At 54.3% G+C, this 24,879-nt stretch overlaps 1 protein-coding gene across 6 annotated transcripts in view; it reads right to left on the reverse strand.

Moving 5' to 3' along the window:
* The window catches only part of NRXN2 (neurexin 2), a 111,058-nt gene that overhangs the window by 8,923 nt on the left and 77,256 nt on the right, over nucleotides 1–24,879 (reverse strand). For 4 of the 6 annotated variants that reach the window (XM_003798612.1, XM_023518522.1, XM_023518521.1 and 1 more), the window contains 5 exons: nucleotides 17,825–18,006; nucleotides 13,313–13,484; nucleotides 9,560–9,649; nucleotides 5,870–6,195; nucleotides 3,279–3,357 (listed from right to left, as the gene is read on the reverse strand). In XM_003798612.1, coding sequence (XP_003798660.1) covers nucleotides 3,279–3,357; nucleotides 5,870–6,195; nucleotides 9,560–9,649; nucleotides 13,313–13,484; nucleotides 17,825–18,006 — 849 coding nt within the window. The remainder of the gene's footprint in view (nucleotides 1–3,278; nucleotides 3,358–5,869; nucleotides 6,196–9,559; nucleotides 9,650–13,312; nucleotides 13,485–17,824; nucleotides 18,007–24,879) is intronic. The other 2 variants (XM_003798613.2, XM_023518523.1) reach the window with 1 other exon arrangement.

A 24,879-nucleotide genomic window follows, 5' to 3' on the forward strand; every position in this document is an offset into this window, starting at 1 on the left:
GTGCATGAAGTGCCTTGTAATGTCTGAGTGTGTGCATGTCTCTGTGTGACTGAGCACACTTCTAAGTGTAAAGCTCTGGGTGCTGAGCAGTGTGCATGAGCAGGCGCACAGTTGTGAGTCTAATCTCCTCAGTGGGCATTTTTGGAGCTCTAAGCACACACATGCAAGACTTGGTGTCTCTGAGTACATGTGTGCGCCCTTGTGAGACTGTGCATATGTATGTGAGTTGTGCTTCTGTGGGTCTCAAGAGGTATATATCTGTGTGTATGGACTTCAGGGTGTGTACACACAGGTGACTCCTGGAGTCCAAGCATGTGTGTGCTGTTGGGCAGGGCATGAATGGTGTCTGCTCTTCTAGGATTGAACATATGTGTGCATGTGGAAGCAGGACTCTGTGCGCTTGCCAGCAGGTCCGTAAATGTGTGTGCAGGGATGGATGTGTGGGTGCCTCTGGTCAGAGCTCATGTGTGTGCATGCAGATGGGTGTCTCTGTGGGTCCGAGCCCGGTGTCTCAGGGTGTTCAAAGTCAGACCTCTACAGGGGCCAGGCCCAGAACACAGTGCATCAATCAGACCAGATCAAATAACAAGAGGTGTTGGGCCAAATTACCACTGTATAGTGCCTGCCCCTAAAGTCACTCCCATTCCATAGAACTTAAACAATGTTCTTCTTTGGCTGGGTTGCCAACCTTGGGTAAAATAACCGTGTAGAGGATGGTGGGGAAAGTGGTGGGGCCTTTCCCCAAGCAGGTGGGGAAAGATATGGGGCCTGGGATTGATGGAGAAGCCCAGTTATAGGGAGGTAGGAAGGTCAGCAGGGATGATCTCAGGCCCTATGCCTGGATCCAGGGATGAGGATTGATCTAGAAGGAGGGGTCTAAACATGGCAGGCTTAGGCCCTGGGAGCTACTGCCTCCAGCCAAACTGTCCATACCCCTAACAGTGACCTTGGAGCCAAGGGCCTGACCCTCTGCTAGAGAAAAGCCTCAGCATGTGGGGGTTCAGAGGAAGCTTTGGCTGAAGATCCTTTGGGGGCATGGACTGGGAGACCCTGGAGGCAGCTTGGTCTTTGCCTGGCCTACCATCAGAATACAGAGTGATTTGAGTGTGGATGTGTAAACATGTGGCACAGGCCTGAAAGAGCCTGTGGCTTCTGGTGGTTTCCTCTGGGGGCTCCAGTGTGTACTTTGCTCTCCCTGCTAGCCTCATTTTTAAAGCTGGGGACTGAGCAGGTCCTTCTCCCCTCCCTCTCCCCTGCCCCATTCCCCAGCTTCTAGTTCTCCACCCTCCATCCACCTCTCACATACTTGGCCCTTTTCCAAAGAAAATGGTCCAGCGGTGAGTGATCTCACAGATCCCTAATGAGGGGCAGCTGCCCTTCAGGTCCCAGCTCCTCCTCATCCCCTGCCTGATGCAGTCTACAAGAGCTCAGACCACCCATGCACATATTAGACCCCCAGTGCACATACTGGGCCTCACACCCAAGCCCCTGAGGAGACTGTGAGCCAAGGCTGGGAGGGAGGTTGGAACTAGTGGACAGAGTGTGGCTCTGATGTGCACTGGATGTCCCTATGTGGTGACCATCTGGCTCCAGATGCCCCTTTGCAGGGTCCAGGGAAAGAAGAGACTCCTGTCACACAAGAGTTCCTGTCCTAGAGCATGTGAACCTAGGTACACATGTGCAAACACATGTGATGGGGCCACACAGCACCCTTTTCTCATGACTCACACAGACCTTTGTCCCAAGAGCCCCAGTGAAGGATTCTCAGGGGGCCATCCATCACAGCCACTTCTGCCAGGCCAGGGCTAGCAGAGCTGTGTCAGCCACAGGAGACTCTGGTAAGTGCCTAGAGCTCAGAAGGGTGAAGTAGGCCTGGGGGTTGCAATGTGTTGAAGCTGCCAGGTACCCAGAACCTCCCAGAGCAATGTAGGGAGGGGTTGGAGTGCACATCCTTGAGCCAAGATCACCCAGTGAGACAGAGGAACAGCCTCAGTAGAAGGGCTTCCTGGAGTGGAGGGCATGTGTTCTGGAAATCCCTTTGCCCTTTATCCTTGAACTTAAGCCTCTGACCCAAGGCCCCTGGATCCATGCTTAGGTCCTGCTCCCTTCTTTCTCTGCCCACACTCCTTCCAGGGTCATGGCCCACCTGCACTTGAATGCCTCTTCTGGAGCTGAAAGGTCCCTCAGGCCAGATTTGCAGGATGCACCCAGCAGACACTGCCCCCTTCCTCACCATGTGCCCTCCCCCAACCCTGCAGCCACCGCCTCAATCTCCAGCCTTCTGCTACCAACAGCCCAGCCACGACCTATCACAAGGCAGAGAGAAGTTTCTGGGAGCCCAAGCGAGACCTGTAGGCGGCCCTGCACTCCCACAAGCTCCTCTGGCTGCTACCAAGGCCTGTGCTCCCCCACTGGGAAATCTGGCCACATCCAGTTCTTTTCTCAGTTTAGCTACCAGCCTTACCACCCCACCCTCCCCAGCTGCTCTCGGCCACCCCAAACATGCTAGGATGAACATCCTTGGCAGCCCCTGCATTTCTCCACAGCCAACACTTCTCAGGCAGTACTCAAAGCACCCCCACTTTGCCAGCTAGAAGCATCAAGCAGAGGCCTGGGGAGGTCTCCAGCCCTGCTCTCCTCCTCCAGCAGGCCCCATAGAGCCTGGGCCAGCCCTCAGGCCCCCATCTCCCCAGGGGACCACATGTCTGGCCAAGGGGGCATCTCCTGTCCAGCACACTGCCCAGCACAGAGCCTAGAGGCTCTGGTCCATCCCTGGGAACTCTTCAGACCACTACACTGGACACCTTCCTGGGACTAAGGATGAGAAGAACCCAGAATCCAGCAGACACCTCCTCTCTGGTGACCAAGAGAGTGCCTAGCTTCAGGGCAGGGGGGAGTTGCAGTTCTGGACCCCAGAGCTGATGGGAGTTGTAGTTCCTAGGCCCACACTGCCCACACACTCCCCATCTCAAGGACTCATGGGAGCTGCAGTTACTCCTCTTTCTAAGGAAGTCTCCCTCTTTCCTTCCCAGCACCCCTTGGCTCTCAACCCATAACCCCAGGCTAAGGACCTCACTACCTCTGAGGGGTGGTGGACAAAAAGGAATCTTGCCAGAGGGCATTTGAGGGACCTGAGGACATCAGAAAGGAAACTGATCAGGGAAAGCTAGGACCTGGCAGCAGGCTCTGGGGGTTTGGGCCAAGTGACAGGGATAGTCGCCCCCTCCTAGCAACGTCGCAGAGGGCCCCGGGGCAGGGGAGGGGGGAAAGGCACTCACCAGTACTGGGCTCACACTCCTCCAGGTCCTCATCATCACTCGGACACTCAGCCGAGGCCACCAGGAGGTCATCTGTGTTCTGAGGGGCGAGAAGAAGGGTAGGGAAAGAAAGGGTTCCAGAAAGGTCAGCAGATCCCATAGCCACCTCCTGAGGTAGTGTGACAGCCCAGAGGACAGGGTCCTGGGCTGAAAGAGACAACCCTGATTCAACTCCCAGCTTTCCCCTTACTTACTGGGTAACCTTGGGCCTCCATTTGTGCCAGCCCTACAAGCTTCCCTGGCTTCTGAGGATCAATAAAACAACACATGTTGTGCTTTTTACTTCTGGGAAGTGAGGAGATTGGACTCCAGACCTCAGCCTGCAGGGCAGGAGTAAGGGGATGCCCTGGGGCAAGGGTGTGGGGAGGCCAGGCCAGCTGGGCAGAGCAGGGACAGACCTGGAGGGGTTTCCTGGCCCCAGCTTCACCACCCCATCACCCCTCATCTCTTTCCCACCCCCTTTCCCAGAGCCCAAGAGATTCGGGCAGCACACAATAATTAGGGCCATGGTTGCCATGACAACAGGAGTCGACTTTGTCAGCATTTTCTCTCTTCCTGATAGCAAAGAAAGAGAATCCCCAAGATGACTCAGTGAAGGGGAAGCAGGGTGCTTGGGGGTATTAGGGAAGGGATCTGAGGAGGGAAAGCAAAAGTCCAGGCAGGAAAGGAGATGGAGACTGCAGGTGGGGAAGGAGAGGGCCAGACTGAAAGCCAAGGACAGAAGGGTCAAAAGGGTCATATTTCACCTCTTCCCTGGCCCCTCAGTTTCAGACACTGCAGCCCTCACCCATGGGCAAGGTGGAGCCATAGGACCCATCTTCCCTTTGGTGTTCTTGCCCTGAGGCACCAGCCTCCATCTTGGGTGCCTCCTCATCACACCTATGACCCCTAGGTCCCCACCTCTCTCTTCCACCTGGATGGTCCACCTGAGACTGGATGGCCTTCCTCCTTGTGATCTGGAGGGCAGTGGGCGTGGTAGTGCTCAGCCTTGGGTGGACCCCAGGCCTTTCTCTGAGGGCTCCCTGTTCTATAAGGGAAAATCCTTCATATCCCCTCAGTTTCCTTGACAGAGAGGAAGGGGGTACAGCTTGTCACTCTTAGATGGCCCTGGCTAACCTGGTCCCAGGTTCCCAGTGTTGCAGACTAACAGGGAGGAAAGGGCTGGAGTCATGTGGAGCCCACCCCTCAGAAAGAGAACCTGAAGGGCCCAGCACGGTGATTCACACCTGTAATCCTAGCACTCAGGGAGGCCAAGGCGGGTGGCTTGTTTGAGCTCAAGAGTTCAAGACTAGTCTAAGCAAGAATGAGACCCCATCTCTAAAAGTAGCCGGGTATTATATCTGTAGTCTCAGCTACTTGGGAGGGTGAGACAAGAGGATCACTTGAGCCCAAGAGTATGAGGTTGTTGTGAGCTATGACACCATGGCATTCTACTCAGGACTACAAAGTGAAACTGTCTCAAAAAAAAGGAGAAGCTAAAAATGGACAGGTGGTAGAGATAGGGGCACATCCTCATGGCCACCCCTAGATCCCACCCTCACCCTGACAGCACAGGGAACCTTCCAGGCCTTTAGGCCCAACAGCCATAAGTGGTGAAATAGGGGATAGGGGGAAGTACCATGGGGGTAGGTGGCTCAGCAAGACCTCCCTGGGCCAAGAATTAGAGCAGGTACTGGTGGCAGCGATCAGAAAGCCTGGCCCCTGATGGCCTTGGCAAGTCAACCAGCTTTGCCCACCAGAATGTCAGGCCTATCCTGTCCCAAGCAGAACTATATTTCCCAAGTCAGCCAATCAGATGCTCCCCAATCACTTGGCCTTGACCTGGCCCAGGAAACACCTGAGCAGAGCTAAGCACTGGGGCAAGGTAAAGCACAGGGAACTGTCTTCACTGACATCCCTCAGACTCACAGACACCCAAGACACTGAGGGCCACTACACAGTGGTGCCTGCTCAGGGTCACAGGGAGAGGACTTATGAAGGCAAGGGAGCCATAGGCCAGGGCCTCTCCCACTGCAGAGACTCCAGCAAACAAGGAGAGGCTGCTCCTGGTTCCACCAGCCTCTAGGGGGAGCTGCACACCACTGGTGACTGCACCCAACCTCTACAGCACTGTCACCCTCGCCCAATGCCATCCTGATACCATCCATCTCCCACTCAATGCCCACACAGCACTAGGTATGGCCTTCACTGGAGGGCAGAGGAACCATTCTTTCCACCCTCCCCCGACCCTGCCCAGTCCAGATGTCCTCTCTTGCAGGTAGGATGGTCTTCCCTGGTGTAGCTGGGAACCAAACTTCCCCTCACCTCTAAGAATGGTCCCTCTAGGAAGAATGACCACCACCACATCCACAACCTCCCTTGTTGCCAGGGTGGAGGTCACTTCCAGAAAGATGACCTTGCCCACTGGCATGACAAGAACAGCAGGGACAGTAGCCTCCTAGATCCTACCAAACCCCTCAGACCTTCACCCAGGAACCACAATTGCTATGCGGGCACCAGCCCTATCCCTCAACCTAAAGCCTCACACTTGACACCAGCCAGAGGGTCCTCACCTGGGTGGTGCTGTCCCTCAGCGTGGGGGAGCGGCCCCGGCGTGTAGTGGTAGTGGCCATGGTGGTGGTGGTCTCCATGATGGTAGTAGCCATGTCGGCCAGCAGGGTGGTGGCCGTGGTCTCCGCACTGAGCAGCACGGACGGCCCCTCCCCCACCAAGCGCAGGTGGCCCTCAGTCCGCACATTGGGGTCGCTCTCGGCGGCCAGCGCCAGCACCTTGAGCCCATTGTAGTAGAGGCCGGACACCTGGCCCTGGAAGGGGCGGCCCTGATCCCGGCCCCCGATCTTGATGGCAGCCTGGCTGTTGAAGATGGTCAACTGGCGGCCTGGGTGGAGGTTGGGGGTGACAGACAGAGAAAGGAAAGGTAGTAGGGATGACCAGGAAGGGATGGGGAGAATGGAGGGAAGCCAGGGGAGGAAAGAGGAACACAAGAGGAAGCCAGCAAGTGGGGAGTGGAATGAGGAAGGGGCAGACAACCAAAGGGAAAGTGCTTGTCAGCCACAGCCCCTAGCTCAGCCAGGTGGGATCCCAGAAGGGGAGGGTGCCCAGGGCACATATGGGCTGGGGATAGGGCGCCCAGCCCCCCACCCCCCACTCCACCATGCGCATGCTTCCTCCACCTTCCCCATCCCCTCTCCTCTCCTGCTCCAGGGCCAAGGCCCCACTTCTTCCTCTTCCCTTAATTCAGACCCACATCTTCTTCTGCTTCCCCAAACATCCCAACCCAGTGTACAGCCCCAAGCCAGAGAGCCAAAGAGCCCCCAGAAGCGGCAGATAGAGGAGACAAAGAGGCAGAGACACAGGAGGCAGCTGCCAGGCCGAGGTGGAGTTGGTGTGTGTGAGAACAGAGGAGGAGGCGAGACCGAGGGCGCCATGTGACAATGTGACTGTGTGGGAGCAGCAGCCTGCTCCAGGCTTTCCTCCCACCTACGACAGGCCCCTGGACCCCTGGTCAGGCTCCCCTCTCTCCCCCCAACCTGCCAAGGCCCAGCCACTGCCCAGGGCCCAGGCCCTGGAAGGCACCGCGGCCCTTCCTCCAGCCTGGACGTGCAAGCACAGAAATGGCAAATGTTAAAGGGACCTTGCTTCGCTCGCTGACAGCCACAAAACCCGCTCCAGCTCCAAACTCGCTCACACTCAGCAGTATTACACCTTATATCTCCCACCTGGGTGGGGTTTGGCTATTCTGTTTGGTTTTAGTGGATCTGGGGGTCAGTTTAACCCTCTGAGTTTGTTGTTTTGGTTTGGTTTTTAGAAAAGATATTTATTATGTTTAAGTTTAGATTTAACTTTGGTTTGGTGCTGCTTATTTTGAAGGGAGAGGAGTTGGGCAGAGGGCCTACTACATTGCCCCCATCTCCCCTGGACCTTCAGCTGCTGGCGCTGGGGGGTTTAGACCTGGCTTAGCCCTTGTTAGCCTCTGGTTAGTGCCTCGTTAAAGATCTGGTTTAGAGTTAGGTGCCTATGAGCCCTGGCCCTGAAACCTGGGCTGAGGATAATCCAACTTGTGAAGCCCATACCCTCTTTAGAAACAGGTTCTCTAGGACACCCAGGCCTCTGTGACACCTAACCATCTACCCGGCCTCTGGCCAATGATTGGCCACAAGTGTGTATCCTCAGCAGCCCCTCCCCCACTGCCCACCCGGGCCAGGACCCCTGGGGCAATGTCACTACCTTACATATGGGGGAGCTAGGGCCCCAGAGGCAAAGGACTAGCAGTGGCAGCTCTAGGTGAGGCCTTGGAGTACCAGACCCAAAGAAGCCCATGAGGCCTCTGCAATGGGCCTGTGCATCCCACTTTGTTCCCAGACATAAGAATTCTGAGGAAAATGATAGGGAGAAGGGTCACAGTGGTCAAATGAATTTGGGAAGCAAATGAGTTTCAGTTTCACAACTGAACAGGTTCTTTCCAGAAAGACTTCTCAGAAGCTTCATTAAATGACAGTATGTATGCATCTCTAAAAGGAAGAAACAGGATCCAGCACTTCCCAAAGTCATTTTACCACAAACCTCTTTCCCTTCACTGGGAAACCTCCCATGTACTGTTCCACAGGACATGTTTTGGAACTAGAAAATGGATTCATCCAATAAATATTTATTGAGCACCTACCATATTCCAGGCACTGACAATAAAATATTCCCTCCAAGGATCCCTAGGCCTTGTTCTCAAATACTTCCCTGTTCTTTATTTCATCTCATCCTCACAACACGGCTGTGAGGTGGGCTTAACTCCCTATGCCTGTCTCACTGAGGAGTAAGTGAGGCCCAAGAACGGGAAGCACTTGGCCAAGGCCACACAGAAAGTGACTTCCTCCTTCCAAGCTTTGGAAACCACCGATCTAGCCCAATCTATCATTTCTAGAAGAGAAAATTCAGCCTAAAAAGAAAAGGAAGGAAAACCTGGCTCTTCTCTTCCCTAAACCATAGCTCCTTGCCTTCCAAAAGGGCCTGTCCAGTTCTCCGTACCTTGGGATCACAAGTTGTCTCAGCCTCAGCCCAGGCTGCTCCCTTGGCCTCTCTGATTCCAGGAGAGGGAGGTGGGCAATGGAGAGGAAGCCACAGCATTAACAAACTGTGGCCCCTGCCCCTGGCCTCACCCACCATGAACTCCTCAAAGGGTTAAAGTTCACCCCGCTGGAGAGAGCAGCCCAGTGTGGCTGGGGGCTGTAGGTTTTAGCGATGTCTGTTACAGTCCCTTTAACTTTTTGTCCTGTTATGGATTTATCACATCTGGTTATCAGCATGTTTAGGCCCCACTAGTGTGGGGGGCTGGAAGTTACATTTGGGAGTTTTAGTTGGGGCAGGCCCCAGTGGACATTTAAAAGCACAGTTATCAGCTGGTTAAGTGGAGGTTTAACAGTTCTACTTCCCCCCTAGAGTTTAGCCTTAGAGGTACAGAGCTCGCCCCCCCCACTCCCCCACAGAAATGGGACAGCTTTGCCTTGGCCTCCAACTTCTCTTGGTGACAAAAAGCCTTCTCCCTCTCTTCTACTTTCAGCTGCACCTCACCACATGCAGGCCTCATAGGAGTCTACCTGTCCCCCTCATGCCCAGCAGTACTTAAGTACCTCTGGGCCCAGCGCCTCCTATCTCCCTGTCTGTCTTCAACCTCCACCACTTCTAAGAGGCCAATGGACCAAGGTGGGTCTGTTTCAGACTTAGTAGCCCCACAGGCACTCTCTTTGGGGGTTTTCCAGTAGGATCTGAGGCCCCAACCCACTCTTCTCCTTCCTCCTCACATGACGCTGGTGAAGCCCTCCTAACCCTCCTTTGGATCCTTAGGTCAGCCCTTCCTGCTTCCCAAAGGCCTGTGGCCTTAGGTGGCCCTTTACCAAACCTCTGAGATGAGCCTACCCACCTGCCCTCCCAGACAACTGGGGAGTTATAGCCTGGCATACACTGGGTGCTTCCTTGGCCAGAGATCTTATGGGTGGCCCTAGGTCCCAATCTCATGTTTAGAAAGAGAAGAACTCTCCCTCTTCTAGGAAAACCCTACCTCTTCCCCCAAACCACCACTCTGAACTGCACAGACCCTTGACTACAAAGAGGAAGGGAGCACCTGACTGGACAATTGTCCCTTCCTGGGGGATGGGCACTGGCAAAGGCACGGAGGGGGAAGAGAGAGCTCTGCACCTTTAAGATAGTGTTTTTAAAGTTAATTAATTAATTAATTAATTCTGGTTAATTACCTTTGTCGAGCAGCCACTCATCTACTACTCGACCAAGCCGGTAGGGGATTCTCTGTCTAGCAATCGCCAGGCGCTCGTTATCAAAGTTTCCTTGGAAAAGTTTAGAAAGACAGTAGGTTTCTCAGGCGGCGAAGTCCAAAGGAGTTAGAAAAGTAATTAGGCATTTCTCAGGAGACTCAGAGTAAGCAGCGACATCCATTGGAAGGAGGGGAAGGTAGGAAAAGAAATGCTGGGGTCCCTCTTTCCCCTGGGCCCCCTCCCTGGGCTCCTGTCCAGAGCCAGCCCCACCCTGGGGCAGGATTAACCCAAAGCAAAAAAGAAGAAAAGGAAACCGACACAAAAGAAAAGGCAGCTGGAAGGTCAAAGGTCAGAGGTTAAACAGATTTATCTATCATCAAACTGTTGGCCTCCTTCCTTCCCCAACCCAAAGTGGGGGCGGGCAGGGGAGGGGCATTTAGCAGGTTTAAGTTGGGGGTGGGAGGCATCAGAGGCCCAGCTGGTTACTGCGTTTAGAGGGCGTTTAGAAGTGGGAGGGATGGGTTAAGCAGGGTTTATGCAGCATTTAGGAGGTCACCCAGGCACACACGCAGTGAACAGTGAGATTTAAACCACTTTTCCAACCACCTCAACTCCCTTTGCCTTCATGCTCTGCTCCCAGCTTCCCCTTGGTCCTCACTTTACACCATGACTCCATTACCATCTTGCACCTTCACCCCATCACCACACTCCCTGCAAGGTGCTTCAGGCCTCCTCATCCTGGTCACAGCTCCCTTTCTACTTGGCAGCCACTACCAGTGAGGTCATGTGCAGTACCCTGTGGGGGTGCTGGGGCAACCCCTAACCCTCCTCTGCTCCCTCCTCTGCCTTGGCCTTCACCTTAACCCCTCTCTGCTCAGAGCTGGGTTTCCTCTCCGTGGTGCCCTGCACCCATATTATCTCACTCATCTTACAGCCCCACAGCCTTCTTCCCTCAGGCTCCTCCCCCCAACTCCAGCCCCACTCCATCCTCAGCTGCCCATCTGGACACCCACCTGTTCCTCTCTGCTCACCAATCTCCAGTCCCAGGAGGCCAGGAAGGAGAACATGTGAGAGAAAGTGTGTGCGCATGCATGTGCCTGTGTGGGAAGGGGTGTGTTGGTGTGCCCAGGAGTATCTGTGTGTGCCTCTGTGAGTGGTGGGTGATCCTGATCCACGGCGGTGGAAAGGGAAATCACTTCCTTGGAAAACTGGGCCACTTACATACTGATTCTGTTCAGCTCATGCTTATGCGGCCAAGAGGCTTTCCCATTCTATCACCCACTCCACAGCTGCACTCACCTGCCCAGAGACATCTGGGCCTGGGCCTGCCTGTGCACACCTCCCAGGAAGGTGCATACCATGTGTTCATATGTGCATGGATGGCACCTCTTTAGGTGCTTAGGAGGCAGTGAGACTCTGCCCTCTTATAGACTTGGGACACTTACGATTAAGCTGAAAACAAATCATTCAATTACACACATGTGTGCCCCACCCTGGGGCAGGGGTAAACCAAAGCAAATGTGCATGTGTGTGTCTCCTAAGAGGAAGAATATATATCTGCCTCATTGGAGGGAGGCTAAGTATAAAAATTCTAGCAAACATCCATTTATTGAGCACCTCTGTTCTAGCACTTTCCTTAGATTATCTCATGGAATTCTCACTGTATTGCTATGAAGTAGGTGTCATCAGCACCTTTCAGAGGTGGAAACTGAGATCTAGAGAGGCTAAATGTACTCTCCAAGGTCATACAGCTTGTAGATAGGAGACCCAGATTAAAACCCAGGCCCTGCTGCCTCAGGCTCCATGGGTTGTGTATCTATACTCCCTGAGAATCAGAATGTCTCTGTTCTTTGAGCCCATGCACATTGCTGACCTGACCCACTGTTCCTGCTCTGGGTCTGCCCCTTACTGTGTAAATGAGCAACCACTAGGCCCTTAAGTTATTCTACTTTGCCAGTAAGGGGCACTTAACACCTTTCTTCATCCCTGCTAGGCCCCAAGAAGAGGGCTATAGGTACAGCTCCTTTGACCTGGCCTCTGGGGGGGAAAGCTCTAGACCCAAGTCCTGGCTTGACAGGGTGAAGGCCTTGTGCCTCCCAGTCTAAGCCTTGTCCAGCATAGGCTGATTTCATCATGGCTACAAAGGCTGCCCTTGTGTGTATGCATTTGACAGAAATAGAACTTTGTGCCCACAGAGCAATCATGCCTACACATCCTGAACTGTCAGTGTCTGTTGGGACACAGGGCAATGGGAAGCCAGAGAGACTTAGGGGATTTGTTGTGCCCAGGGGCCTTGGCATAGGCTGGCATCCCTCTGCAGAGCTGTCTTCTCATATGTCTGTCTGACCATGTGAATGTCCATAGTCATCCATATGTCTGGGATTAGCCTGTATGTGCATCATAATCTGTATTTATTAGGGGGCTTCCCAGAAATGTTTGGATGCAAACCTGCATGACTGGAAAGCCTGTACTGCCATCTTTACACGTAAGCCCATGAGGGTTTGCACACGGTCCTTCTACCCACATCCCTTGCAATCAACATGGGGCAGCTTCTCTGCCTCCAGCTGGCTGTCTCTCTGCCTAAGAGAGCAAGGGAAGTCGCAGATGTTCACTCTGCTTCTCAGTTGGGCCCTTGTACGACTGCAGTGTCGCTTAGCCTATATCTTAGCATCTCTGGGTTCTGCAGTTCTCCCTGCAGTGTTTCTGCTTCCCTCCCTCTTATCTCCTGTGTTGGGGCTCTCCTCCACTCCCTCCCAAGGCTCTGTTCACCTCTTCCCTCTCTGGCTGGTTCTGCATGTTGGCATCTCCATATATCTCTCTCATTGCTCCTCTATCTTTGCATGTGTCAGTACTATTTCCATATCTCTCCAACACTCCTCCTCTGGTTTCCTCTCACTCTGAGGCTCTATCTCTGCCTCCCTCACCATCTTCCAGGGTCTCTGCCTCCTCATATCTTTCATGTCCTCATTCCCATCCCTCCCTTGTGCTCCTCAGACCTTGGCTTGTCCTTGGAGACCACAGCTTCAACAACTGTCCATTTGCATTCCTGAGGCTCCCCACAAGCAGGAGCCGTGTCCTGCTCACCTCTGTGTCCTCAGGGTCTATTACAGGCCCTGATACCTAGGAGATTACAGATGAAGGTTGCTGAATGCACTTGATTCTATTTTTCATTCTTGTCACTTGTCTCTCCCTCCTTTTCACTGTATCCCTTACCTCCCTAAGACACTGGGGTTCCTTTTCTCTGGGTCTCTTGCTACTTCTCTTCCTTTAACTAGATCTTTTAATATGAGTCCTTGACTTTTTAAAGACCTTGGTTCTTTCCTTGGGAACAGCCCTGCTTCCTTGCCAAGATAGTTTTAGGTTACTTCCGATCTTCTTTCCCAGGTTTCTGCATCCGCCTCCCCATTTCTGCCATTCCTTCATTTCTAAACTCATCGCTTCCTCAATAGCATCAAACTTTCCCTACCTCTACCCTCCCTCGTCTTCCTCCACCCCCAAACTGGACCCTGGCCTGGAGGCCTTCCTCTCTCCGTCCCACACCCTCTATGCTGGCTGCGCACGCCCCTTAAATCCCAACTTTTTCTTAGCCACGCCCTTATCTGGCCCCGCCCTAGCCCCGCCTGCTCCACGCCAGACTCTTCCCCGCTTAGCCCCGCCCCAGTGCGGACAGCGCTCCTATCAGAGGCCGCCATCCTCTCCGCCACCGCACCTCCTCCGCGGGCCCGTCCCGCCTACCTGCCGGGTACCGCTCGTTGACCGGCCAGCTGTCCACCTGCAGGGTGGCGTTGCCGCCGCTTCGAGTGAAGCGCACCACGTGGTATTTGCCGTCGCTTACGATGGCGTTGGGCTCGTCGATGGTAATGTCGTCCGTACCCACGTTAAAGATCACCCCCACGGTGCCCTGGTCCTGGGAACAGGGAGGTAGAGCTCAATGACTAAAGAGAGCAACCATTCATCTCTTCTAGTGACCACTCCTGCGGGTACCGCAGGCGCAGCTCCGTGGCACTTTATGAGTCACCTTTCCCAGGTATCAACTGCCTAAGGAAGTGGAGAGTCTTGCTCCCCTTCCCCCGTCTCCAGGCTCCAGTTCTTGTGTGTCACCAAGGGGGTGACTTGAGGCTCAAAAATTGGGGGGACAAGCACTGTGGGGTGCTGAGCCTGGGCCTGGAGCCCCTTCCGCTAGCCACACCTATCTCTTGTCTTTTGGTTTGCCCAGAATAGTCACAGATATTTAGAGAGCGCCTGCTCTGTATAAGGGCCACTGAACCCAGACAGGGATGTCAGACCAAGCTGGGACCAGTCCAGGCACGAAGGGCAGAGACCTCACTAAAGCACAACCAACAGAGAAGCCCATGGACCATCCCTACCCTATACCCTGACACCCCTGTGACTCCCTTGCCTTAATAAGCCTAGAGTAGTTTGCTCTCATTTCTTCCCATGCCCATCATCCCCAAACACACAGTCCAGACCCTGCACTTCCACCCCCATGGCTGCAGAGGGGCCGCCCCCACACTCAGAGCCTGACCTACTTTGGGCCTGAGAGGCTGCCAAGAGAGGCATGCTGATGCCCTGGTGCAGGGGCTGGGGACCTACTCAGTGCTCAGGGCAAACTACTCTAGGCTTATTAAGGCAAGGGGGTCACGGAGGTGTCAGGGTATAGGGTAGGGATGACAAAGACACACAGAGGACAGGGACTGGGGCCTGGAGACAGGAAACAAAGATCCTGAACAATCTCTGGGGCCCAGGCTCATGGGGGACCCTGCAGAGGCCACCCAGACTCTAGCCTTGGAAGAATTCTTCTGGTGGTGCTGGAGGAGTGAGTTTCACTCAAGCCCTAAAACATGCCAGTCCCCGTATAGCCTGCACACCTGTGCTCATCCCCACAGCAACCCCTGAGGAAGCTCCCAGCTCCCCCATTTTATTGAGAGAGAAAGTGATACTCAGTGAAGTTAAGTAATATCTCAAACTCTCACGGCTCATGAAAGGGAATCTCAAGATTTGAACCTCAGCTGGTCTGCCTCCAAAGCCAGTGCTCTCTCCCCTTGCCCACTACTCTGGGGAGACCCTGGCTCAAAGAGCTGGGGCTGAGAGATGATCTGAGAGGCTACTGGCCAAGCTATGTTCAAACCCAAAGACATCTAACCAAACCAGCAAAGGTCCACTAGGCACTAAGCCTGAGCCCCCATTTCATGCCCCTGCACCTCCCAGCAGCAGTCCTGGATGAAGCCTCCTGAATCCACCCAGCCCTCCTCCCACACAAAACACACACACACACAGGCTCCCTGGCTCACACTCACAGAGGAACTCAGCCCATCACGGAAATACGCTATGCTCCTGGGGTCTTCCTGAAAGACCGCTCCATTCCAACCTGAGAATGAGCAACCACTCAGCTGCCACCTCCTACATCTCATGGAACTGAGAGGCTTGGTAGCACTAGGGGTAGGAACAGGGGTGCCTCATGGGAGTCAGAGTTTGGCACAGAGAGTTTGGGGGCAGGGTGCACAGCTATGGCTCATTTAGACTCATGTCCTATCCCTTCCCACTTGTGGCATCCAGTCCTCCCCCTCCTAGAACCTAGGAAAGCCACACATACATGCACGTGTGTACACCCACATAGACACACACACTCACAGTCATACACACATGGAGTGTCTCTCCTCAAATGCAGTAAATCAGGGAAACTGAGGCTGGACTTGCCTAAAAAAAAGTATTAGCAAATCCTTCCCACCCGCCACCCACAGGCTGACAACATCCCCAGGGAGACGGGCTGATCATCTGCTCCCCACACACGGGAAGAGAACAGCAGATCCACCTCGTTACTATTGTTAGTAATAATATCACTCAGAATAGCATCAGCCCCTGGGAGGTTTCTCCCCAACAGGCTCATCTGGGCAGTGGCGATGGCCGCACATGCGGCCTTGGAGGCAGGGTGGCTGGCCAGGGGAGCTGGAAGGCAGGACACCTAGATTTCCTAGGAGGCAGCCAAGATCAGAGCCCTGCACTCCGGGGGAGCAGCAGCTCCCCAGAGCCTCACCCAATGTGAAGTCAGTTGTCACTTCTGTTAAAGTCATTAATTCCTAATTCCCCAATTACCTCATTAGGCAGCGGTGGGGAGAACGCAGCCGCTCCTACAGCAAATAATTATGGGAGTCAAAATTAATTTGGCAAAGTGGAGCGACGCTTTATTAGAAACGTCAAATTGCTTTTCTCTTATTTTGCTGCCGCCTCCCCACTCTCTGAGAGCTGCTAATGACACTGTGGTGGGAGCTGATGTGTCACCAGGGGAGCAGGGGATTTGAGGGCTGCCCCTAAGAGGGTGCAGCCCGTCTGGTGTCCAACTGTCCCCCTCAGAGCTAGCTTGTCTTAAGACCCCCACCCTGTCAGGACTCCACACCCTAGGGCCAGGCCTGGCCCTTTGCCCTGCAGTACCAGGCACCAGGAGAGGCCTATGAGTGGCTGTTGGGAAGGAAAAGGAAATCCCTTTTCTCCCAGGACCACTGGTCCCTTTCTCCTCAGCACCAAGGAACCCTGTCCCCTAGACCCATAGGCACAGAAACACACAGGTGATCTGAGATGGTCAGGACACTGGCTAACACCACACGCTTCCTGTAGGCCCTAAATGGTATGTATATCTGATCTCGTTTCAGCCCCACAGCCTCCCTCTGTACTCTTACCATGTCAGGCGACTGATGAGGAAACTGAGGCTCAGAGACCTGTGTGGACTTGCACAGACACAGAGCAAGGACATGACAGAGTTGGAACTCAAACCCAGTCTGTCTTCTCTGAAGCCATCATAGCCTCTCACGACAGTGAAGAGAGAGGAAGAGCAGCCCTTACTCAGAGAAGGCTTACACAGAGAAACACAGTCACACCCTGCCACACAGACAGTGGCTGAAAACACCAGCAAACACCATGCCATTGGGAAATACACATCTATACCTACACACAGGATCCGAGACCACAAGACCCAGTCTCTGTGTTTGTCACCAGTCACGGCATCACTCCTGATAGATACGCTATCATCACCCAGCCACACACTGTCATCCAAGCCACATTGTCTCTCACCAAACTAGACACTGTCCAGCTTACTCACACACAGGCCCAAGACTTCAGACCTCTTCCTCAGGCCTGACTCGCTGTCCAATTTGCTATTCTCCCTGTGTGCCCCTTCCCTGCTCAGGGCCCATCAGGTGCCACTTCCACCCAACTCTGCTCTGCCCACACAGTGTCTCCCCTCGCACCTCCTTCCTTCATGCCCTGGTGTTAGGGGTGCAGACTGAGGGACCCTGAAAAGCTGTTGCATAAGGAGGGGCTAGTGGTCACAGTCCCAAACAAATGGGGAGGAGTCACAACCCAAACAAACAAGCCTTCTCTCCTGGCTTCCTCTCTCCCTTTTTCAGCTCTGCCCTCCTTAAAGCCTGGGGACCCAACCCAGACCTTTCCAGCCCACAGAGCCTGGCCAGCAGGGTTGGCATGTGGGTGCAGGCAGGGAAACAAGGTACTGTTAGGGACTAGGAATGTGTAGATGGAGATGGGGGTCAGAGGCCGAGAACTGAAGACCAAACTGAGAACAGAGGGCATAGGGAAGGGTGTGGGGCAGGACCAGAGGTAGGGGAAAGAGCCTAGAAAGAAGAAGGGCTGCCTGCAGAGTAGAGTTAGACTACACGCCAAGCTGAGAGGCCCAGAGGGAGGCCTTGGGAAACAGCCAAGGTCAAGGCAGAGAGCAGAGCAGGGGAGAGAAAGGCAGAGCTGGGTGGGATCAGAGGCCAAGCTGTGGACATAAGGCTGCTGGGAGGGCAAAGGTCATGGGAGCAGAGGCAAGGGCAGGATCTGGAGGCACGATGAGTAGCCGGAATGGGGAGGTGGGTTGCCCTAGGGAAGGAAGGTATGGAGGGGGACAGGAATAAGGGGGTAGGAATAGGGGCAAGATACCATAGGTCACCCTAAGTGGACAAAAAGCAGCCCAGAGGCGTCACTAGTGTGGGACATCACTGAAGGCTGCAAGAGAATGGCCTGAAAGGTCCCCTATGTTTGGGAAGGTCAGAAGGCACAGATAGTCTCCAGGAGCTAGGGATAGTCAAATCCCATGGGAGGGTGAAATAACTAGGAGGGGGATGGGGAAACAGAGGTTCTGAGGGCTCCCCATGAGGGAAAGACTCAGGGTGGTGATGTCATGGCAGTGAGGGACTAAGCAGAGTTGGGGTCAGGAAGGTTGGGGGTCAGACAGCTGGGGCCCTGGGTCCTTACAATGTGCAGCTGCAGATAATCTCCAAGGCCGGAGGCACTGTCCACCCGCACCAGCACAGCGCTCCGCTGGTGGGTGCTGAAGCCCACGGCCAGGCGGTCCATCCTTGTGCTGGGCCGGTCATTGGGGGGCCACGTGTAGGTGATGAGTGCTCCCCCCTTCCCAAAGATGTACGTGGTCCCAGCTGCAGAGAAAAGGAGAAGGAGAGAGGGAGAAATGACATCAGGAGGGCAAGGTCAGCAGGTCCTCAGGGTTGTGACCAGAGTGCCTCTGAGACCCCAGGTCTAGGTGTGGGGCTTGGGCTGGGATACCATGGCAAGCACCAGCCCTGCGATCCCAGGGAACAGTTGGCGGGAGGGTGCCCGGGTGATAGCTTGTGCACACTCACAGACAGATGTAGCTGCCTCATCAAGAATTCTAGCTTTAATTACAGTAAAACAGAGAGGTAATAGAGTGATACAGGGAAAGCCCAGAGAGAGGCTTCAAGGAGACCAAGGAGACTGAGAGTGCTGTGCGCAAGGAGGACCCAGGGGCCTGGTCCTGGACCAGCTCCACTTTTCTTCAGGGCCGGCATAGGTGACAGATTCAATGTGTGTAATTCTTTGGAGCCAGAGCTGAGCAGGTACCAAGGCACAAAGGAGCTCACAGGTGATGGCAGGAAGATGAGCAGGGCTATGTATAGCCCTGATTTGGCATAGCTGGCGTCCCCCCAACATCTGCCCCACTATCCTTACCTGGTTTGACCAGGACTCCCTGCTTCCATCCCCAGCCAGGGGGCTGCCTGGGTCCCAAAGCAGGGAGGACCTGGAGCCTTGCCCAGAAAGGAAGATGAAGACATGGTGGGGGGGGGGGGGGTTTGACAACCAGAGAAGGAAGGAGGCAGAGAGACAGATGGACAGAGAAGGACAGAGGGGTGTAGGTGAGAGAAACGCGAGAGTGGGAGCCCGAGATGAAGGCTCCCTCTCCTCGCCCTCCCCCAACCCACCCTCTCTCCCCTTCTCCCTCTCCTCTTCGCCAGCCGGCTCCTGGGGGCGGTGTGAGGTCCCTAACAATCTCAGCCCCAAAATAAACCCCATTAGTCGCCATGTTCCCTCCTGCGGCTGACTGAGCTCCCTGGGGGTGGGGGTAGGGGGCTGGTCACCCAGTTTGTGGGAAAGAAGCCTTGTCTGGGAGGCCTAGAGGACTAGTTGTTGGGGGCCTGCAAAGAAGGAAAGGGAAGAGAATAATCTTGCATTCTTTAGAACATAAATGGAGCAGATGAGATTCATAAAATGCTTAATTAAATAATTAGCCACTAACGACTCCTCTCAAAGCACTTCCTGGGGAAAGAGGGGTACAGGGAGGACTTAGCTGGAGAGAAGAAGAGAGGCAGATGGGGGCAAAAGCCTGGAGTCTGGATGGGAGAAAAGTTTGGCCCTCAGAATGGGAGAGCTCTGGGCTGGCATAGGGAGCCCTGGGGGTTCTGGCTGCACTTCCAAGGAGCAATCTGACTCAGACAAGATGGTGGCCCAGCAAGCAACATGGGGCCAGGTCCCCTTAGGTACCTGGAGGTCTCTTATCTCAGAGACTGGGGCAATCAGGGGTAAGGAGTATCTGTCCCAAGGAGCTCCTAGACCCCCACAAGAGAAGAAGACTCCTAAATGCCTTGGAGAGAGGTACTGTCTGCAGGCCCAGGAGGAGGTGAGGAGAAAAGGGAAGGCCATTGGAATGAGGCCAGCAGGGGGTGGGGGGAAGCAGAGCCTTGAATCCCCTTGTGTCCCCAGAGCATTCCACCTACCTGTACAGGGCCTAGAGTCAGAAATGGCCCCTAGAGGGCAGGGCAGGTAGGAAAGAGCCACCTCTAATAATAATTGATATTTCATCCAGCCTATGACTAGGGTACCACCCTCAGCAGACAAAGGGGGCTTAGCCCTATCCCCTCCAGACGCAGGGGTCCTTTTTACCTAGGGGTTCTGGAGACATAGTGGGGAGCCTTGAACTTCAGTGTGGCTGGGGGCAGGATACCCAGCAAGCCCCACCTCCAGCCTATGTGGTCACCTGCCCAGGAAGGGCAGGGCCTGGAGGTGGGAGCCCAGTAGGCCTCAGCCAGCAATAGTCTATCCACTCCCAACACTGCAGCACTCTGGAAAATCGGCTGTTTCCATGGCAACCATAATACCCAGGGTCCTCCCTCCCCCCTCTGGCTTTCAAGCTGCACATCCAAATTGGGGTATGGGGAGGGCCAGGCGAGAAGGGATACTGACCATCCTCACACACCTGACCAGAGGCCACAGCCTCTTCACACCCTGGGCTCCAAGTCCTCCTAGTCAGAGGAGGAGGGTTTTATTGGGTTTCTCGGTTCCTCAGACCAGGAAAGGAAACTCCATCTACCTGGAGGCTCCCCCCCAAGTCCCCCAAGTCTAAGGGAAAGCAGGTCTTTTCTCCTCACTTTCCTACCTATGATCCCAGACAGCACATCAGAGACACAGCTCTGTCTGTGCAGAGAGGGCCAAGGTAGAAGCAGGTCTGATGCCCTCTGGGCAGTGAGGGAGGAGGGATCAGAGGTGGTACCTACCACCCAGGCCCCGCACAGACACGTCCCCGGTGACGCATAGCCAGACCCCACACCCACATATAGGTGATGATGCACCCAGCTGCACACAAAGACCAGCGTGGAGAGACAGACCCAGGACAGGAGACAAGCAACCAGGAATCATGGCAGTGAGCTCACAAAGACAGGCCATCACAGGCAGCCCAAAGGCAGGTGCTGGCTCAGAGCAGGGCTGAGCTGCACACAGCCAGTCCCTAGCCCTAGCCCTAGCCTCCTCCAGGAAGGTATATCACCCAGCAGAGCTCACACTGCATCCAGTTTATTATGCTGGGCGGGCCTGTTAAAGCCTAAGGGCGTTTATTACACTGTGGGGGACTGGGCGGAGAGACACTTCTTTAAGCAGAAGAGGTGAAGGATGAATGGTTTATTGGACTGGGATGGCAGTAATTACCCTGGGGAGACATTTCTTCAGCCAGCACCAAGCTGCTGGCTGCCACTGGAGGGTGCAAAGGGCCCCAGGAGGTGGGGCCTCCACCAAGTCCCTCCATAGTCTGCTGTGGAGACACCTCCAGCCTCTCCAAGGCAAACTGTCCTCTGCCCTGCCCCTGGCATGGCCCTACCTCTGGCATGGCCGGCCTGCTAGGAGACTTGGAGCCTAGGGTAGGACAATGCATTTAGACTGGTTCCAGAAAAGGTCCAGAGACAAGAAGGGCCTAAGACAAAACCCAAAATATTGCCAAAGGATAGTCTAGACTAAGCATTTAGACCTCCCTAGGAAACTGCTAGTGAGCTGAATTGTGCATAACACTTCAGAGAATACTACACACTTGAAGCCCCAGGCAAGAGAGCTTCTGGCCAGACAAGAGATGCCTCAAGACCAGAGTTGGCACCTTCTGCCCACACCCAACACTGTCTCAATACCTCCTAGACCCAGAAATTAACTGATTCAGTGAAACATTCTAAATAATCAAGATCTTCCATAGGATCCCAAACACACTTGCATTCTAGAAAAAAACAATCAACCATCAACCATGGTTAGCTAGCTCAGACCTTAACAACATAATTTTCCCATGTTAAAAACCCATGCAGTGATGCCCCTGTGGTTAAAATGACACATGCACACCCTCTGTCTGCCTGTATCCCTGCAGCATCAGAAATTATGGCAAAAGCCTTCTGGAAGATCTAGAACTGTGACAGGACATAAGATCAGGCATGATCCAGAATAGCCTTGGTCCTAGAGCTCACGGCCCATACCAGCTCTTGGTATATGGACCTTCACAACCCAGAGGAGGAAATCTCTACAGAGCCAGATCCCTAAGCTCAGATCTCTTTTGATCTGGAATCCCCTAACCCTAATTCTTAACCCCCTGCCTGGCCATAAAACATCCTGTCAGAAATCCAAGATAACACATCCACATTCAGAATCAAAATAAATGCTAGTCCTGTTTACATGCTGGAGTGATAAATCTAGAACCCCTGACACAGAAATGAGCTGGGATTGACCACTCCATGCCTGGCTCCAGAGGGTACCAGAAATGAAGGTTTGGGGCAGGGAGGACCTTCAAGGACTCTAAAGTCAGAATTGGGGGTCAAGGACCAGAAGAGTGTCACTTTCTTAGCCCATTTTTAGGACCCAGGTATGCCAGTCCTCCCACTCCTCAGACAGACATTAGGCCCAGGAGTGTCAAGGGGTGTCTGGCAGGTAGGGGCCTTATGTAACCAGAGGGGTTGGGGAACGGAGGGGGAAATAGAGGAAAGTGTAAGAGGAGGAAGATGGGAGGCAAGTAGAAATGCGCGGAGACAGAAAGTGTAGAAGCAGAAGGAAGAGAGGCTGCCTCACCCTGGGGATGCTAGGGGGATGCTGGGGCAGAGGTAGTCTGGCCTGCTCCTGCAGCCAAGTGTGCGGCCCCATAGGAACCTGTCCTTTCACCTCCCCACCACCATGGCTAAGGAGCAGAGCTGGGGTTCAGTCAGGACAGATGGCCTCATCTTTACTCTCCCATCTTCCCGTGGGCCTCTTCATCCTCTCAGCAGCCCCACCCTTCACAGGTCCCTTCCCACCAGCTCCCACCTCCCACCCCCCCCACCCCCCACCCCCCATCACCCTGCTGGAGGCTCTGCTCTCCCTGCCTCCCACCAGCTCCTCCTCTACTTCCACAAGGCACTAGGCAGTCACTGGCTCTACCTCCTCTGCACAGTAAGGGGGTAGCCATTTCCAAGACAATGCCAAAGCCAACATTCCATAGGTTTCCTCTCCTTGCTCTCTGTCCTCTGCCTAGCTCTTGCTTTCATAGGAACCCTTTTCAGGCACCCCAGCTCCCAGGCCCCTTTTCCAATCTGCTCAGTGTCCCTGGGCCAGCTCCTCTCTCCTTTGACTTCCTCTTTCTCCTTCTCTCCTCTGCACCCCACAAAACTGCCCACATACCTGACTCCCCTTTCCCATCTTGCCCTTTCCTGCCTCAATGCTTGGAAAAATCACAAGTCTATCTGAGTACCCTTGGGAGCATCACGGGGCCTCAAGGGAACCAGAGGGGACAATGAAAGGAGGAGGGAAATAAAGAGAGACAGCATTCCTAGGAAGGGAGAGGGACTTAAGATCAGGAGAAAAGTGTGTAGTGGGGACATAGAAGAAGAGAAAGAAACTGGAGAGGATTGCCCACAGGATCCCTGCTGGCCCTGAGATGAGAAGAGGAGAACTATGAGAGAATTTGAAGGGGCTGTTCTGGGGCGAACTGTAGGGAGAAAAAAGAGACATGAAAATAGAGATAAGATAGGAGTAGGAGAAAGGAGAAGACCAGAAAAGAAGAAGAAAGATCGGAGATGATATGGTAGCCCAAAGATTGGGGAGCAAAAATGGACAGATGTAGAGCAATGATGGCAGGAGAGTCAGAGAGAGGCACAGATGGGAAGGGATGAAAATAAAGGGGTGGAGGACAATGGAGGACACAAATGGAGTGAAAAATGAGAGGTGATGGATAGACAGAAATGGGAGGTGAGATGCACACAGGGAAGGGAACGGATGGGAGTACAGAAATGGAGGCCACGTGGGTACAAAACAGAACTGATGAAGGCAGTGATGAGAGATGAGGGAGCTTGGAGGGAGGGCACAGACAGGGGAGTGACAGGAGGACAGGTATGGGAGGTGATGAGGGGAACCACATGGGAGCAGTGGAGTATCTATGGAAGGTCATTATAAGACATAAAGGGGGACGTGATATGGTGTGGTGAGAAGGAGTGACGACTAGACTAAAATGGGGGGTTAGGGGGTCTCCGGGATGGGAGATGACAGTAGCTCTGGAGTGCCATGTGAAAGAAGGACAGAGGTGGGATGTGATGGAGCAGATATGGGAGATAAAGGGGGCACAGAGAATATGGAGGACAGAGATGGAAGGGGACAGGTGCAAACATGGGAAGTAATGGGGGCCCACATATGGAAGGGGACAGGTACAGAGATGGGAAGAGATGGCATCCAGAAAATCTTAAGGATCTAAGACATGAAGTGGTGGTAGGCCCAAGATGGGAAGTGATGCAGGGAAGTAAGAAGAGAGAAATCAGAAATAGAAGGGGGGAGTCTGAGAAGGAAGGTGAAGTCAGTTTTGAGCTGGATGGTTAGGAGGGGCTGAGATGAGAGGTGACAGTGGCAGAGGACTGACACAGGAGGTGAAGGGAAGCCTGGGAACAGAAATTGTAAGTGCTGGGGTCACACAAGTGAGAGATGCTGTGGGTCAGAGGAGCAGGCAGGGAAGAGACAGGCAGTGTGGAGGGGAGACACCAGAGATGAGAGGATAAGGATGGGACAGTGGAGCCAGCAATCATTTGAGAGGAGGTGGCATGGGAAAAATAGGGCAGGTTACCGGAGGAATAGAAGAGAAATAGAGACATTTATGAACAGGTGAAAGAGGCAAAAATGACAATGAGACGCAGGTGAGTGGGAAGGGGGAGGACGCCAGACCAGCAGTGGGAAGAAGGTGAGAGTGAGGCAGAGGTGGAGGTAAGACAAACGGAGAGATGACCCGGGGCAGAGATAGAGGAGGTGATTTGGAAGGGACATGGAAGGCAGAGCTGTACAGAGAGACCGAAAGGAGAGAGGGAGGCAATGGGGGGTGCCGAAATAGGAAGGTGGTAACAAACCAGACACAGGACGAGGCGACGACGGTGAGCACAGAAGCAGAGTGATGGAGACAGAGAGATGAGGGTGATGGCGGGAGTAGAGCGATGGAGGCGAGGGTGGGGCCAGGCAGGGATGGGAGGTGAGGGGGCTCCGGGCGCAGAGCAGAGGGCCGGCTCGCCGCGCACAGCTGGGGTGGGGCCGCGAGGGCCCGGGCGGTGCACACCGGAGGCCCGAGGGGCCAGTGGGCCGGCGTCAAGGCGGTGCCACTTACCGTGCCCGCCGCGGGTGAGGAAGGGCATGCGGTTGATGGCGATGGGCACGGTGCCGTGCTTGCTGTGGAAGTGGTGGACGTGGTGAGTGGTGCTGAGGCTGGAGGAGACTCGGGCCCCCTCGGCCGCCCCCAGCAGCAGCAGCAG

The sequence above is a fragment of the Otolemur garnettii genome, unplaced genomic scaffold, assembly GCF_000181295.1.
Source record: "Otolemur garnettii isolate 467f Iridium unplaced genomic scaffold, OtoGar3 scaffold00140, whole genome shotgun sequence".
Lineage (NCBI taxonomy): Eukaryota > Metazoa > Chordata > Mammalia > Primates > Galagidae > Otolemur > Otolemur garnettii.